General features: G+C 53.0%; 6 protein-coding genes across 6 annotated transcripts; 4 read left to right on the top strand and 2 right to left on the bottom strand.

Moving 5' to 3' along the window:
- Positions 1 to 143: 143 nt before the first annotated feature.
- On the top strand, positions 144 to 911 carry VTN00DRAFT_9964 (uncharacterized protein; the record flags this gene model as incomplete). The annotated part of the gene is made up of 4 exons (XM_069436977.1): positions 144 to 207; positions 265 to 350; positions 412 to 502; positions 553 to 911. 4 exons carry the CDS (start codon positions 144 to 146, stop codon positions 909 to 911), a joined length of 600 nt encoding a protein of 199 aa, XP_069284563.1.
- A 520-nt stretch (positions 912 to 1431) lies between these two features.
- On the top strand, positions 1432 to 2436 carry VTN00DRAFT_9963 (uncharacterized protein; the record flags this gene model as incomplete). The annotated part of the gene is made up of 4 exons (XM_069436976.1): positions 1432 to 1729; positions 1848 to 1936; positions 2004 to 2154; positions 2255 to 2436. The coding sequence occupies 4 exons, from the start codon at positions 1432 to 1434 to the stop codon at positions 2434 to 2436; spliced, it is 720 nt and encodes a 239-aa protein (XP_069284562.1).
- Positions 2437 to 3249: 813 nt separating this feature from the next.
- On the top strand, positions 3250 to 4816 carry VTN00DRAFT_9962 (uncharacterized protein; the record flags this gene model as incomplete). Its single annotated transcript, XM_069436975.1, has 2 exons — positions 3250 to 3856; positions 3927 to 4816. The coding sequence occupies 2 exons, from the start codon at positions 3250 to 3252 to the stop codon at positions 4814 to 4816; spliced, it is 1497 nt and encodes a 498-aa protein (XP_069284561.1).
- Positions 4817 to 5945: 1129 nt separating this feature from the next.
- VTN00DRAFT_9961 (uncharacterized protein) lies at positions 5946 to 6534 on the bottom strand (the record flags this gene model as incomplete). The annotated part of the gene is made up of 2 exons (XM_069436974.1): positions 5946 to 6370; positions 6477 to 6534. 2 exons carry the CDS (start codon positions 6532 to 6534, stop codon positions 5946 to 5948), a joined length of 483 nt encoding a protein of 160 aa, XP_069284560.1.
- Positions 6535 to 8589: 2055 nt separating this feature from the next.
- Positions 8590 to 10383, top strand: VTN00DRAFT_9960 (uncharacterized protein; the record flags this gene model as incomplete). Its single annotated transcript, XM_069436973.1, has 5 exons — positions 8590 to 8684; positions 8735 to 8818; positions 8876 to 9038; positions 9095 to 10267; positions 10321 to 10383. 5 exons carry the CDS (start codon positions 8590 to 8592, stop codon positions 10381 to 10383), a joined length of 1578 nt encoding a protein of 525 aa, XP_069284559.1.
- A 2232-nt stretch (positions 10384 to 12615) lies between these two features.
- Positions 12616 to 16440, bottom strand: VTN00DRAFT_9959 (uncharacterized protein; the record flags this gene model as incomplete). The annotated part of the gene is made up of 1 exon (XM_069436971.1): positions 12616 to 16440. One exon carries the CDS (start codon positions 16438 to 16440, stop codon positions 12616 to 12618), a length of 3825 nt encoding a protein of 1274 aa, XP_069284558.1.
- Between the last annotated feature and the right edge of the window lie 704 nt (positions 16441 to 17144).

The raw sequence follows: 17144 nt of genomic DNA, 5'->3' as shown, positions 1-17144 counted from the left end.
TCTACCCTTCTCCAAACTCATCTGGGCGGCGACCTCGCTCCCCTTCGAACAAAAATATCTCTGTTACAGGTCTCGCATCACCTGTTTCTTCAGTTTCTTTCAGGTCCTTACGGTAATTATAATCTCCATTATTTCATCCGAAGATGCCTCCCAAAGACGCAGCAAACCCGCCCTCCGAAGAAATTACCGGCCAGAGCGCCCTTCCTTGTTCGTGGCAAGCATCCAAGACCTTTTCTTAATATCAAGGGACTAAGACAGTTCTAGTGTCGCGGATAAAAAAGATTATCCAACTTGACGAAGATATTGTGCAATGCTCCCAAAACGCTACATTTCTTATCGCCATCGCGACCGTTCGTTCCCCGCGTCTCCGCTTCTCGAGACCCCACGCTTACTCATGCCATGCATATACAGGAGATGTTCATACAGTACCTGGCGGAGCAAGGGCATAATGTTGTTAAATCGGAACGGAAACCCAGGAAGACTATACAATACAAGGATCTCGGTAAGAAGCACGTCCCATACTTGTTCGCGCTGAATACTGACTGGCAGCAGCCACGGCTGTCTCACGGATCGATAATCTCGAGTTCTTGGCCGACGTGATACCAAAGACGACCACATATAAACAGTTCAAGGAGAAGAAGGCGAAGGAGGACGCGAAACAGGCGGCTATGGAGAAGGGCCAGCGCACGCTGAACGGAACCAAGCCGGCAGAGAACGGCGTGGGCGGGACGGTCAAGGGTCATGACATCCTTCAGAAGAACGATGAGAGCGGTCACAAGCAGCCTACAGGTCCGCGACCGACGATGGTCACTCATGCATCAGGTTCACGCAGCACCTTGATGGTGGATCGTACTGTAGCTAACCCTGGACATGAGCGGCCAGACAGTGAGGATGTTGAGATGGAAGATTAGCATTATACGTCTTGTTGGGATATCTGGATTGTCATGCGGAGTTTTTGCAAGGCTTTTCTTTTTTTTTCTTTTTTTTTTTGTATTATTCTCTGGTTGCATTTGCATAGGGTTCGGTCATCGCAAAATCGGATGTTTGGCGTGGGTGACTTGGATCTGAATAGATGCGTCTGCGGGAATATATTTTCTTCATAGTGCTTTCGCAGCCTGTATCAGTGTGATCAAGAGTCCAGATAGAACAGCCCTCTCTACCTGTCAGGCCGTGCTGAATATTAATGAGGTCAGCCCGTTGCGCTGGTGTCTCGGGCGGGACACGGGCCAATCAGCGGCGCCGTGATTCCGGCCCTTTTCGGGCGGACGAAAGCTCTGGCACGTTACCAGCGACAGGCCGACTCCGACTCCAACCTCAACCTCGAGCCTGGAAAATCCTCCCTCTCCCCTCCTACCACCTCGACGTCCGACGCCCTCCGTCGCCCCTCATCCTCGCCAATTGTCCCTCCTTTCCCCCACTCTCTCACCCGCCATGTCTCTCGCCGCCGCCTCGAGTTCCATGCTGCGCTCTTGCGCCAGACAGCAGCTGCCGGCTGCCCGTGCCGCCATCGCCGGTTGCCAGCAGCGCAGAGGTGTGGCCGATGCCGCGCCCAAGTCGTCCTTTGACAGCCCCTTCGGCCGCTCCAAGGAGAGCGCTGAGACCCTGAAGATCCCCAATTTCAGCAAGTACGCCTCCAAGTCGTCCGCGACCACGAACAAGGTGTTCTCGTACTTTGTGGCCGGAAGCATGGGTCTGGTTTCCGCCGTCGGTGCGAAGGCGACTGTGCAGGGTGGGTTCCTCCGTCTTTGATATCGCAACCTGGATTCGTTTGGGGAAGAGAGGGAACCAATTGGCCATTTTCTGGGCTTTCGAATGGCGTATGGCTGATGCTTTGTGCTATCAAACAGACTTCCTCGTTAACATGGCCGCTTCCGCTGATGTCTTGGCCCAGGCCAAGGTTGAGATCGCTCTTGGTTCGATCCCTGAGGGCAAGAACGTATGTTCCGGATTTCCGTCTTCTCGCTGTGCGTCAACCATATCTGACCAAAATTTCTTGAAAATAGGTCATCATCAAGTGGCGTGGCAAGCCCGTCTTCATCCGTCACCGTACCGCAGAGGAGATCAAGGAGGCCGAGAGCGTTGACTGGAGATCTCTGAGAGACCCTCAGCCCGACTCTGACCGTGTGCAGAAGCCCGAGTGGCTTGTCATGCTTGGTATGTGCCCTTTTTCAAACTATTCCGAAACTACCGGGACACTTCATTTCCCGTTCAATTCACAGATTATATCTGACCTTGTGATCTTCTCCACGCACAGGTGTCTGCACCCACCTTGGTTGTGTCCCAATTGGTGAGGCCGGTGACTTTGGCGGCTGGTTCTGCCCCTGCCACGGTTCGCACTACGACATCTCCGGCCGTGCCAGAAAGGGTCCCGCCCCTCTGAACCTCGAGGTTCCCCAGTACAGCTTCCCCACCGAGGACACCCTCGTCATCGGTTAGACAATTTTTAACGGCTCCTTTGGTGACTGGTGATTGTTATTATTAAAGGGGTTTCGGAGGAGGGCCCGTATGCACTACGGGAAAGTATTGTGTGTCAAGCTCAAACCATGTTTCAATATGGAGAAAAGATGAATTATAGAGCATGTATCATCATTTTTTCTTTTATATCCATCTATGTGCTGGAAATCGCGTATAGACCGTCGTTCCATCGTCTCCCTTTCTTGGCATCTTGAACAGAGAACCTTGGGAGTCGACGGGAGTCAGTTGGACAAGAAAAAAAGTCTGGAGGTACCTAGTGCTGCTCTTGTCTTGTCTGATGTACATGAGTCTGTACCGGCTTTCCGTCATGCCGCATACCACTATCCAATGCATTTCATTTGTATTGTCAGTAGTCTCCCCGTCCCACTTTCTGCTGAATGTACAGGGCAAGACATATATCCATTGGTGACTGCTCTTGCAAAGCAAAACACTCTTCGGCTATGCAAGCTTGAATTCAGAAAAAGCCCGGCTCGGGCACCCAGTACCTCGGTTAAAAAGGCGGCATAAATCTATGAGAACCATTGTTCATAGTTCGAACAATTGTGGCATAGTATTCTTTGTTAAGTTGTATAGTTCATAGTCGATCGGTCTCTGTTCTTCCCAAGTTCCGCAAGCGTTCGGCATGGCCCTAGCATAGCTAGCAAAGCCGCAACTCTCAACACCGCCTTTCTCCGACTCTCCGAGTCCCCCTCCGCAACCCAACCATTCCCATTTCCTCTCCACGCCAAACAAAACGAACGCTGGGTCTGCTTCCCCCGCGCGCCAGATTCGGCGATGCAGTCCGTGCCATCGCTGCTGAGGCAATCGCTAGTACGATCGAGCATCGGGCTTGCGAGACCCTCGAGGCCCTCCCGTCCCGTCCGCTCGGCAGCAGCTCCTCCGGCAGCTCTCTTTCCTGGGAGATCCGCAGCGCGCAATCTCTCGATCTGTCCAAGATGCCAGTTTAGGGCGCAGTCCATTTCCTACTACTCGTCTAGGGAAGAGGATAAATTGAAGGATGAGAAGGTTGCTAAAGAGGCGGCGAGCACTGTGATTGAGTTGGGGCCTCCGCCGTCCACGTCGTCGGATCGGGTCAAGGGAGAGACAGAGGCAGAAGCAAAGGCAGAGGCAGAATCTTTGAAATTTTCCAGCCAGGCTGAAAGTGAACGACAACAGAAGGATGCAAAGGGCGGTGCTGGTGCACAGCATGGAGGATCAGGGCCGTCGGGAGGAGACGACCATCTCCCGTCCCATGCAGAGGGGCGGAGATCAGAGCTGTCGAAGAAGTTCACCAACCTGATGGACAACCTACAATCCAACATTTTCATTGCGGGGCAGCGACTGAACGACCTGACCGGATACTCTTCCATTGAGGCTCTCAAGAGGAAGATTCAGGAACAGGGTAAATTCGCTCTTCCACACCTACTTTGCAATTGACTAGTCTGCTAACCATGAGGCTTTGCTACATACAGAGACACGAGTCAAGGAGACCCGCGCTGAGGTCCGCCGGGCCAAGGAAGCCTACGCCGCCGCTATAAACCGTCGCTCGGCCTCCCAACGGGAGGTGAACGAGCTTCTGCAACGCAAGCACGCCTGGTCTCCCGTCGACCTGGAGCGCTTCACTTCCCTCTACCGCAACGACCACGCCAACGAGGTCGCGGAGACAGAGGCGCAGGAGACACTCTCTGCTGCGGAGCGCGACGCTGAGGAAGCCGCTGCCAAGCTCAGCAAGAGCATCCTCACCCGCTACCATGAAGAGCAGATCTGGTCCGACAAGATACGACGGATGTCTACGTGGGGCACCTGGGGCCTGATGGGCGTGAACGTGCTCCTGTTCCTGATCTTCCAGGTCGCCGTGGAGCCATGGCGGAGACAGAGGCTGGTGAAGGGCTTCGAAGAGAAGGTCATCGAGGCAATCGAGAAGGAGAACAGCATCCTCCGTGCAAGGGCCGAGGAACAAGGCACAGCAGCAGCCGCAGCACCTTCTACGATTATCCCAGCTGCCACCGCACCCGCCGCTCCTGCGGAGATCGACACGCAGGCCGCAGCGACCGCCTCACCGGGTGAGCCTTCTTCTGTGATACCCAGCTCCGAAGAAACCGAATTCCTCCTAGCCACGACACCGTCAGAGACAGACCTCCCACCAGAAGAAAGCCACCAGCCAGCAGCAGAGCCATGGCCATCTCAGCTCTCGCCCGCTACTGTCTTCTCCGTCGAAGCCTGGCGGAACACGCTCCACGACCTCTTCAGCGAGCGGAGAATCGCCATCTCGCAGCGTGATCTGACGACCGTGGCGATCGAGAGCGCCGCAGCCGGAGCAGCCGTGATGGGTCTGCTGATCGCGATGTTCCGGCCACGGTGAATGAATAAAACTCCAGCTCTATATTACCTTGCCCCATCTTATGCATCATGCATTATGCATACGCAATCCTGGCATGCTTGGTATAAATGAAAACCATGTAGATATTTTGTGTAGAAACCATATGTTCCTGATATGTGATGTGATATGATGCGTGTGTGTGGTGGGAGGTCAGTTCTCTTCTGTTCTGACTGGACTGTATTTTTGTTTCTTATTTTTTGTTGTCCAGATTTTACGACTCTATAAATAGGTAAATAAATAAAAGGGGAAGACAACTGAAAACCTTCATATCATAGGTAGATAAATAGAATAGATACATGAAATGGCATGTCATTATCATTCTCATCATCATATCCGTGCGGGTTCTGAATATTACCTACCTACCTAGGTAGTAAGATGTGTTGAGCTAACAAGGCAACGCTACCTATTTGTTCTTGCAGGATGCCAACCTTCTACTCAAACAAGATGTCATACGAATTAAGTACCTAGGTAGGTAGGTTAGGTAGTCCGCTCTATCAAAGTTAGCCCCCCCCCCCCCCCAACCCAAGCGGGAAAGAAAAAAAAATGTCTATGCAAGGCCTGGCTCGGTATCGATTCGTGGCATTCAATATCTCATCTTATTTTTTTACGGTCCGTGGAGTTGACTTATCGGCAACGGTACAGTACATAAATCAATTCCCTCCACAGAGAAGAGACAAATACACTGGAAGATTGATAATACCCAGAAAAAGGTCCAGCCCCAATCTCTCTCTCCCTCCTCTCTCTCTCTCTCTCGATTACCCGCGTCACAGTTGGACTTATGAGTCCCGTCGCAGAGGGAGGGATAAACTGAAGCTGAAAGCGGGGAGAATCACAGGCTAAGTAGGTAGGTATATATGAGGGAAGATACAAGATACAGAAATCATCGAATACGAGTCCAAGACCATTAAAGGGTTTATGCTTATATATGTATGTATGCATGGATGGATGAAACGAATAGGGAACCTAAGGTATCAATCACTATCACAACCCACGAACGGAGTAATAGAAGATAGGTAATGAAGCGTTATTTTCCCACTGAAGAGAAAAGGGGATATTATTTCCCGCAAGAATCGAAGACCATTTGCTTTGTTTATTTTTTTATCTCCGGTTTTTAATCATACGTCTGGATTTTATGGTCGCCCCTCACAGCCTCCGCGTACGTTGGTGGTGGTCGTCCATCAGCAGGGTGCTGGTCACTGCTGCCACCCATGCCCTCGTACGGCTGCTGCGTTGGAGGATAAGCAGGTCTGGTTCCTGAAGGGACGTGAGGAGGCTGGTCTGGGTCAATTGCACCGTATGCCCTCTGCTGCTGGTGTCCCGGGTGCGGAGGTGGGGGTGGAGGAGGCTGATGCGAGACATAGTAGTATGTCACTCGGCCGCCGCCCTCGGCGTCTAGTGGTTCGTATTCCTCAAATTCTGGTTCGGGATACTTGAGGATGATGTACCATGAGTGTAGGAGGCCCGGGACGTAGCCCAGGCAGCAGAGGGCGAGGTTGATGATCGAGTCGGCGGTGCAGATGCCGACTTTGATCCAGACTGGTAGAGTAGGGATTGCGGGTTAGTATGAAGTGGAACTTATTTGGTTAAGATCGTAGTTAAAGAGTAAAAATCTCTGAAGGTAGAAATAAAAACAGTGACTCACCTGAGATAGGAGGGAAAAAGACCGCCAAGATGGCGAGGAAGATATCAGAGCCGCACATGGCTGCGACGGCGCGGTGCGGCGTGTGCAACGGGCTTCAGGAGTAGTAGTTGGTTAAGACCCAAGGGCAGTATGCACAAGCAAGCGACTTAACTAGATGATGACTGTCAGTTGATCGAAGCTGTCCTTGCGATAAAGCCCCGCCAGAAGATGGAAGCCTGAGGATGGTGTTCTCCAGACTTCCTCAGCTGATGACGTTGTTGAGGCTGAGCCGTTAGCCCGTCTCGAGTCACGCCCCCCGGGATGCCCCGCGGATCTCCAGGCACCGACCGGGCGTTCGTCCGTCGGGTCACATGATATCTGTTTTCTCGGGAATACGATAATAGCAGTGCTATTCTGTGCATGAAGCTAGGAATTCACAATGCATATGAAACGATGTATTCGAATGCAAGGGAGTCATTGATATTATGACTGAAGAACAGTTGCTCAGTTAACTGCATGCATCTCCACATACTTATGCAGTATGTACGGAGTAGTTTTACATCTTCTGTCCGTAGCTGTTCTTTGAAGTTCCAGTATCGGGATCGAAAATTGAAATAACTAAGCCTTCGCTTATAGAAAATTCTCGACGCCATACAGCTCCACCTTCTATCATTGAAGCGGTTAGGTGGCCCGGAAAGCAAGTTGATAATCGGACTGCACAGCCCAGGATTGGTCTAAGCTTTTCGGGAGTTTTGCGCACACAGGATTATCGATCACAATTCACGGCATCACGGCCAGTGCAACTGTCGGCTGAAGGCAAGAATGGCCGTGCCTTGCTGCGTACGTCGAGATGTTGAAGGTGGTCGGACGTACTAATGCAGGACGAACTGCAGGTACGCGACGCGGATTATTTTATCCTTGAGCATACAACGGAAGAGGGGGTTTAAAATCAGACAGTCAACAGTCAACCGGAGAATTTGCCAGTCGAAGACTGTGGGGACCTGCTGAGATTTCGTTTTATCATCAAGCGTTTGTGTGTCCTATTCACCTTGATAGATGATCTTGATCTGGGGTCTAGATCCGTGGACCATGGTACCTGGGGATTTCTCGCAGCATCGCCCAACCGAGGCTGAAAACAGCAAAAAAAGGATTAAAAAGAAATAATGCTTTTGTGCAGAGGCCTGAAACGGGCAGCGGTAGCGTCGGTTGGAGGGTTGGCGAGGCAGGCCGGGTGCAGACGGCGTGGGATAGCGCCGGGATGGCAGACACTCGGTGGCAGAAGCCGCCATCTCATTTCCGCACGTCAGGGGATCAGCATGTTGAGCGCTCCTCCGTATCAACTTCCTCCAGTATCAGATTTGTGTCCCTGGAGATCAAACCTCCTCCTCTCTAGACCCCCATGCCACGTCGGTGGTCAAAATTCAGAAGTACTTGTCGAGTGCTGCTGTTCTGCCCTCTCCCAGCCCTGTTGATGCCCATGTTGATATCGTAGCTCCACGAGTGTCACTGTACCACTACCGAACACAACAAACCCACAGCAAGCCACGCAGCACGGCCGATCTGCTGTCTTTTGCTGACGGCAGTGGAGCGAGACGGTGGAGCTATCCGGCGCAGCTGTTCTCCTGGTGGCTCGCCCATGCGATATCACCTGGCCGGCCCCTTTTAGCTACTCAAGCGTTTGACGCCTTCCGATCCTGCCCCCGAGCCGCAGCGGGCAGAACACGCCGTGAGCCAACCATTCGACTCCAGCTCCCTTCTTCTGTCAGCCCCGTCCTTTTCTCTCTCCTCTCTTTCACGAGTTGCTGCTCGTTGCTGAGTTGACGTTGCTCCACGGTTCTGCGTCGCCGGAACCGAGTCATTCGTTTTGTTGATTGCTTCTTTTTCTCTTTTTTTTCCAACGTTCACTTTCGTTCTACTTGACTGCGTCCGCGTAATCGATCGAGACCTCTGCATTGCCGATTTGGGAAGAACAATATGACAAGATCGTGGTAGACCCTCTGACAGAGTCGACGATCGGATCCGTGGCCATCTTCGATTCATACCGTTTTTCTCTGTTCCTGTCGCAGCTTTGGAAGCCTGCGGGAAAAAAATACAATAAAACAATAATAAAAAAAAGTTGTGATCTGGGATCAAGATGTCTGGCAAGTGCATTTCGCTTGCCGGTTCTACAGTCTGTCCAGCATTCAATGAGTCGTCCATATCAACCGATTCAAGTCTGGTGTCGCAGTTGTACGTTGTATATACACTGCGCGCGTCGTTTGGATACTGACGTCCGACAGTCCGTTCCTCGCGTACGTCTCGAACCTCCAGGACTTTGACACACAATTGAGCAACTACGTTAAAGGGGACTACGTCAAACTGAAGTACGTGCACACCTAGAGTTTATTAATGCGTGACGGTACTAATATTTCTTTTATCAGATATCAGCAACTCTTGGGCTGCTCGGATGTCGACCTCAGCAACACTACCTCCCTATACGCCCGATACACCACCAGCGTAATTTGCAATGGCATTGTACAGAGCTCGAAAGGGCCTTGTGGGCTGTCGGACGATCATTCCAGACCACTTTGTGCGGATACATGCGTCAGTCTCACTCCGTCCCCGACCCTCATCGACAAGGGTATGCTGACATTCTGCAGGCACTGGCAGCCACCAGTGAGGAGATGATAGCGGTGAACTCTCAGCTTTGCGGCAAACCCAAGTCAGATTTCATGAGCCAGATTCGGGCTGATTTCACCGTCTGCGCTCTCCCCGCTGATTCTCTGACCGGAACTTGTATCTCGGGCCAAGACAATGAACCCGATGAGTGTGGATATGGCACGAATCTCATGGGTCTATGCAGTTACTGCGCGTCCAGTTCACCAAATGCAACCGATTCGTGCTGCGTGAATTCGAATGCCGCAGGTCGCTGTGCAAATGTGAAGCTTCCGAGTCCCACGACATTGCCACCATTGTTTCCATCTTCGTCGAATTCCTCGGCCGCTGCGGCTGCTGCCAGTCATCAAGGTCTCTCGGGCGGTCAGATTGCGGGGATTGTGATTGGTTCCGTGGCGGGATTTGGTGTATTGCTTGCTTTGGGGATACTGCTCTTCGTTTGCCTGCGCCGTAGACGCAACCAGCAAGCAAGCAATGTGTTCAATCAACCAACACCGCAACGGAAGGGAGCTCCTCCAATGCAGTATACCCAGACGAACAACAGTCGACAACCGTACGAAGTGAACCCTGTCGGCCGTGTGGCACGGATGTCAGCCCTACAAGCAACCACAAGCCATTCCCCATCGCGTTCTCGGGCCAGTGCTGCAAGGATGGGTGTAACCAAATATAGCGATTCATCTGATTCAGAAGCGTTTGGTGCAAGTCCTGGAAGTGTGTCGAGAAGAAGTCCACCAATTACTAGCGCGCGCAAGGCTTCACTTTCCAGCAGCTCGATATTAACGAGAGATAATAGCCATTCGCTGTATTCTGGCACCGCTGGTCAGGTGTCTTCTCCTGAGGGGGTCGCGAGCGGCCAGTCTGAACAGCTTCCGTTCTTCAGAGATTACTACTCCCAGGATGACATCCATCCGGGTGATAAGGTGTCTGTTCTCTGGGCGTACCAGCCGCGGGCTGGCGATGAGTTCGAGTTGGATCGAGGAGAAATGCTGAAAGTCATTGGTATCTGGGACGACGGCTGGGCGACCGGCGTTCGTGTCAACGAGAGAGCAGAGGACTATGACGTGAAGCATAGACCTCAGCGTGATAGTGGTGTGTCTAATGGGTCAGAGAGACGAGGATCGTCTCCCCCGCCCACAGGAGAGATGAAGGCATTCCCGGTAAGAAGGCCAATAATTCCACCAAATGAGTCCCTTGCTGATTCTGTACCTAGCTTGTCTGTGTGTGTCTCCCACAGCATTGGAGGAAGGCTATCGAGGGCGAGATTCCGGATTGAGGGTGGCTCTGGTAATCCACCACCTTCAACGCGATCTTGCCCTGAATACGTTTCTTTCACGCGGTATCATGTCTTGACGATGGCGCCTTCATGTCTTTTCTTTTCTTTCCCGGCGTTACAAAGAGGTTTTATGCTTTTCGACTTTCAGCAATCTTGACGGCTCTATCCTACTCTGAACCATCACACCGCTCGTCGTGGCAAACTCTGACAGTGCATATACTTGATGAGGTCTTTGAAGATTTTACATGCTTCGATTCTATCAACTAGCCTTCCAAAAGGCGCGAGAGGCCCGGTATATCTTTGCTCACGCGGCAAATTTGTGCATGTTCCTTTCGACATCCGATGAGGAACTCTCGAGGTAATTGCTGAGTGCCTTCGGTGCGATGATCTTTGTACTTTTTTATTTTCATATTTTATACCCCGCGTTAGGGCAGTGATCAAGGCCCATTTGTTTCCTTTCGATTTAGTAGCAGCGCTTCTCATTTTTCTACTTCAATTCTACCTTGGACTGGACTTCCATGAAGGGACAACTCCAGTGCTCCATCGATCCCTTCGAGTAGTGACCCAGTCGATTTTCAGAGTTTTAATATCCTTCTTGTGCATGCAAATCTCACCCTCCGCCTGCCAGAGTCCTTGGACCAAAAAAGCGTTCTTTGCGATTATATGAGGCCCCAGCCTACGCTTACCAGGGCTTAAGCGGTCCGAGCCGTCGTCTACTTCAAAGAGCCACCACCGGCGTTTGGAAGGATGCCGCGGGGCGGGTCAGGGCCAAGAGAGAGAGAGAGAGCCCGGCAGAGGTGTCGTGTTGCACTTGGCGCGAAATGCCTTCTGTGTCTCTGCCTATGCATGTATCAACGTATATATGTACCTCGAGCACGTCGTTTAGATCTCAATACATATATTATTTTGATAGGGTAATTAATATGAAAGGTAATCTGATGGAAGGGTAAGAAGTTTCGTATATTATTACGAGCCACTCACTCCACCGAAATCTCCCGCTAATTCCCACTGCTGGAAGGTACCTAGGTACCTATGTACTTATACCTACAGTACCATTTGTTTCTTCTGACGGTTTTAAATAAAGTCTGTCTTTTGTCAGAGCAGAGCCCAGAACCCAGGTTTGATGTTTATGTATGTCTCAGCCGGTGAAGGGACTCGATTTCCTAGCCAAGACGTAGTACAGTACAGTATGTACACTAACACTGCGAGAGCCGCTCAGAGGAGGATGTAGGAGTACTTACGTAGGTAGGTAGGTAGTAGAGGGATGGATATTCGAACATTTTAGCAAAGCGGCGTGGTACTGTACTACTGCCTTTAGAAACCAAGTTGAGCGGAATGAACTTCTTTTTTTTTTTATTTTTATCATTATTATTAAAGGGAATGAATGGAGTAGGGGCGGGGACGGGACGGACCAAGATTGAACTGAGCGTCCATGTCTCAAGAATCAAACATCCCCCCAGAGAGACTGACAGGTTGATGGGCTCTGAGTTACATGTAGCGTTCGCTACATAAAGGTTGTACTACTGTAGAAAAAGGAAATACTGGAGTTTTTGATATTTTCTCTCATTCTTTTCATTTTATTTTATTTTATTTTTTTTTGATATCTATCTGTGAGCGGGACTCTCCCACAGCCCACACCAGATGAGCAGTGTAGGTAGAGAGAGTCCCAACTCACAGGCCACGGCACTGGGAGGTGATTAGGTAGGATAACCCACCCACTCCATAGAGATACCGTGCAAATGGCCAACTAGAAGCCAGGAGAGAGTTGAGAGTTGTCTATCTAATGAAACCAGAACAAAAGAAAAGCAAAAAAAAAAAAAAAAAAAACAAGATAAAAAAAATCATCACCCTGGTATACATGCTACCCTCTCCACTCAATGCCAAGGAAAAAAAAGGAAAAAAAAAGGTCAGCTAACGCCATCCCGCTTGCTCGCTTGATGTATAAGTACATCCCTGATCACTCAGAACGCCGATGCTTGCTTTTTTCCGATCCACAGACATGAAAATATGTCATTAAAACGATGTATGGTCTCTATTTTTTTTGGGATGCCCACGCAGCGGCCATCAAGCTGAAAGAATTTTTTTTTGAGAGAAGAAAAAAAAAGGGATCCAGCCCTGGTATCGTACGTAGGCAAACCATAAGGGTGTTTTGAGCGAAAAAAAAACCAGTCATATAAAAGGCATCTGAATCGTGAGGGTAGCAACATCATTAAAGTCGCAGTCATGGCTGTCTTAGACAGCCGCCACAGCTGGCACTCCACCGCCAACAAGGTCAAGAATCTTGCTGGCAACAGCGGTGGGGTAGCCGCGGGACAGCATTTCCTGGACGACACCGGAAGCGCTCTGGCGGTCTTCCGATGCCAGGAAAGCGCGGGTCATCGCTTCGTAGGTGCTGGGCTCACGCTTCTCAATACCAATGCCGTCGTAGATAGACTTGGCGTTGGCGATGTTACCCTCAGCAGCCCAGCCGTGGATCAGGGTGTTGGCGATATAAGCGGTCATCTCCACGTTGCGGCTGGCCATGTCCTTCAGGAGGTCAGCGGTGGCGGCGACTTGGTGGTTGGCGACCATGGCTTCGAAGAGCGCCTGGTACAGGCATGGCTGCAGACGCACGTTGCGGTTCTCAACCACAGAATCGAAGACCTTGCGGGCACCCTCCATGTCGTGCAATACGCATCCCTTGGCGTGGATGAGCGAGGCGTAGTGAACGGCTTCGGGGTGCTGTCCAGTAGATTTGATGGTGTCGAGGATCTTCTCCGCGGCCTCCATGTTGACAGGCTCCAACGAGGCGTAGGCATCGATGAGCAGCTTGTAGGTGTGCATCGTGGGTTGGATGTTCTTGGACTGCATGCGCTCATAGTACGCCAGGACCTTGCTGCGGTCGCGCTTGGTGTTCAGGAAGTACTGAATCATGGAGTTGTATGGGGCAGGTCGAGGCTTGTAGTTGGGCATCGACTCCATCTCGTCGAACATCTCTTCCGCGAACCGCTCGTCGCTGACACGGCAGAGGGCGTTGACAATGGTTCCATACGTGACGCTGGTGGGACGAACTCCGTTGGCACGCATCTCTGCAAAGTACAGGAGACAGTCATCGATACGACGGGCCTTGCCAAGCTTGCCAATCAAGGCGTTGTACAAGAACGAGGTTGGCTCGACACCCTCAGCGGTGGCACGGTGGAAGATCTTGACAGCCTCAGTTGCCTCATCGAATGTCTTGGTGGACTCCTTCAGCGTGGTGATGTACAGACCAAAGGTGTTGGCAGACGGCGCCGCACCCATGTTCAGCAGCTCCTGGTGGTACTTGGCGGCGAGGTTCCTGTCACCAAGGGTCAAGCAGGCAGCAACCATGGCATCAAGAATGGAAACCCAACCATACTTGACGACGCTGTATTGGGGGATGAGGGGAACATCGTTCCTGGCCATTCCCAGGATGTCATGGACCAGGTTCATGCGACCACATTTGGCGGCAGCAGTGATCAGTTTGGCATAGGTGATGTAGCGAGGATGTCTGCCAACGCGACGCATGTTCTTGAACTTGGTCAGCGCCTCATCCAGGTGAGCCTCGGGCCGGCCACTGGTGTTCTCCAGCTCGTCGGCGATGATGGCAGACCCACGGTAGTCGGTGGCATACGCGTACGGGTCGAAGGTGTCCTCGGTCGGAGAAGGGCTGACCATGGATGACTCGGAGACAGGAGTGTACCGGCTGGACACGTAGGACCCCTTGCTCGAAGGCGCAAGATGGTCCTGCCATCTCTGGACGATGTCTGGTCTGCTGTCAGCGAGCTTGGCGACGGCCTGGTCGACCAGACGAGTCGTGAACGCATCCATGGCAAGACCGGTGGACATGGCGATCTCGACCATGTGGGCAAAGCGGACCGGGTGGGCAGCATCATATGCCGCGGGGTTGTTGAGGAGCATACCGGCCTGAACCTGGAGGGCCAGGGTCAGGTCGTGGACGTTGAGCTGCGAGATGCCCATCGGACCCAGGCTGGAGACGGCATGCTCAGCGACCGGAGACACCAGACCGCCGTTCTCGACCATGGACCAGATGAGAGTCATGGCCGCCTGGGGCGAGAGGACGGTGCCGGTCTGCATCAGGACGCGGCCGAGGAGCTCGAGGGCCTCGTCGATCTCCTCGCGGACGGGGAGGAGCAGCTGCTGGTCGCTGGGGGCGGCGGCGCGGATGCGAGCGAACATGCTGCGAGCCTCCATGAGGCCCTCCTCGACGTGGCCGCTCTTGACGAGGGCGACGGCGTACATGGTCGTCGGCTGGATCATGTCCGACGTAGCCTGACCCGCGGCGCTCAGCACGGCCCAGAACGGGCGCGCCGCCATGACGCTGCCCTGGCGCACATGGAGCGCGAGCATCGACACGGCCGGCGTCACGGAGGCATCCGCCGGCAGACGCTCGTACGCGCTGGCTGCGACGCTCGCGTCCCCGGCGTCCGCCGCCGCGATACAAATCTTGGCCATGGCTCGCTCCAGGGCGCTGCCGCGGAGCCGGCTTTCAGCGTGCTTCACGGCCTCCGCGAACTGCCCGGCAACGAGGGCGTGCTGCACCAGCGCATCCTGCACGATCACCGACTCCACGGCCTCCTGTCGGGCCTCGCGGTTCTCCTGCACTTCGTCGAACGAGGAGCGGATGCGGTCGAGGAAGCGCAGACCACCCTCTTCCTTGCCGCAGGACAGGTAGGCCCGGATCAGGGCAGCGTAGACTTCACCATCTCTGCGGCCCACGATGCTGAAGATGCCGTTGTCGTCGGCGATGGCCAGAGCCCGGTACTCGTTGTAGCACTCCACGGCGCTCTTGAGATCACCCATGGCGCCAAACGCATTGATCATGGACGGGAAGATGGTCGCATGAGGGATCACCTTGTGAGTTTCCATGTGGGCGTAAACTCGGATCATGTCCTCAACCTGGCCCTCTTCCGCACAGGCGGTTATAAGAGCCCGGTATACCCCGAGCGGGAAGACCAGTTCCGCATGGCGTGTAGTCGCGGCATCGAACAGCTTCATGGCGATGGAGAGGGAGTGGTCTTCGGCTAGCAGTTCGCGCTCCACCTCGCTGGATTGAAACATGAACTTGCCAGGTTCCTCCATTCCGCCGAAACGGACTCTCTGCTGCTCGAGCAGCTCCTTCGCCTTGATTGCGTCCAGCGCGCGAGAAACCAGCAGCTGGACAAGAGTCTTGTAGGTTTCCTCGTCGGGCATCACCCGGCGACGGAGCATGTCCGAGTAGACATCGAGAGCCTTGGGAACAGCATGGTGTGTGTCGACATGCAGCTCGATTGCAGCAGTAAGCAGGGCGTTGTATGCTCCAACCGTGGGGATGAGACCATCTCGAAGCAGAGTCTCGAAAGCGGCGGGGATCTCGGCATACTTCTTATCGGCAGCCAGCTGCACGATCCGGTCTGACGATGCCTGAGACTTCTCTGCGACGGCATCGGAGACCTCTGTCGGCTCTGGAACAGACGAGTTATCGGGGGATGCAGCCTCTGGAGTCTCTTTCAACTCCGCGGCCTCCTCCAACTTCGCCTTCTCTTCCTGGATCTGGATCTCCCGCGCAACCGCCTCCTCCACCTTGGCACTCACATCGACGTTCACCGCGGCTTTCTTGGGGTCGTGCAGATCACGGCGGGAGGAGCTATCCGTGAGCGCTGACTCATCGCCACTCTTGCTCTTCTCCTTAACATCTTTCGTCGTCGGTTTCCAGCCGAGTTTCCGGGTAAACTGGAAATGTCTCCAATCGCTGTCATCCCCGGTCTGCTGGGCATGCTGCCATGCCGCGTAGTAGGCCGCTAGACCACCATCCCCCGAGCCCTGGGTCGCCTGGCTGGTCTTGGCACCAGCACCGCCAGACGAGCTCGAGGCGTTCTGGAAAGCATTCTGAAGCTGGGTTGTCCGGGTGTACTTGCCCGGGAATGAGATCTGGTTGAGGGAGGTGGCGGAGGACGCGTAGGAGGACTGGGATGCGGCAACTACCGACTGAGCATAGCCATGGGTGAAGGCCTTGGTGAAACTCTGGCGCGCGAGATGGGTAAACGGTTTAAAGACCATTTATCTGACCGAGAACCTCTTCACGCAGAAGAGGAGATGCTGCAGAACGAGTCAGTTGGATCAAATTCGAGCTCGGGCGTGCGGAGCAAGCAGTTCACAAACAGAAAATTAAAAATAAACCAAAAAGCTAAAATAAATAATAAAAATGAAAAATAACGACATACTTCAACACCAGGATGAAATCGAAAATGCAGGTTCATTTAACGACTGAAAGCCGTCAATGAACGCGCAGGGGAGAGACTTTGTCGTCGGTATGAAAGGGTCAACGGCTGGCTAAAAAGGACGTTTTTCGCCTAGCGCTGATCCGATCCTCCACTAAAAGAGGAAAAAAACGGACCCAACAGATTCGTAAAGGGTCTCACAGGATTTTTTCTGATTCTTCCTGAGACGCAGAAAGAATTCAATGATTTAATAGCTGGAGACGTTGAAAATCGGGTCTGGGGAAGAAGACGATTGCGTGGAGTAGCTATTTATTTTAGGGTGCGATCGATAGGCGAGCCGGACTGGAGGAAGGAGAGCACAGGGCACTCGGCTAACCTTAGGCGCAGGAAGAGCGGCCGCGTAGGGAAGAACAGGAACGCTGCTTACGAGAGTCCGTCGCCGGGCCCGAGAAAAATCCTGACACTGAGCATATGACCTGGAAGGAACATGCGGACCCTGGAAGCTTCACGAAGCACAGCGACGAGTCGGCGACGCCCGCGCCA

This window comes from Thermoascus crustaceus, assembly GCF_041956765.1.
Source record: "Thermoascus crustaceus strain CBS 181.67 unplaced genomic scaffold VTN00scaffold_8, whole genome shotgun sequence".
NCBI classification, from domain to species: domain Eukaryota; kingdom Fungi; phylum Ascomycota; class Eurotiomycetes; order Eurotiales; family Thermoascaceae; genus Thermoascus; species Thermoascus crustaceus.
The sequence above is the reverse complement of the archived record's forward strand: the minus strand, read 5'-3'. Positions and strand labels throughout refer to the sequence as shown.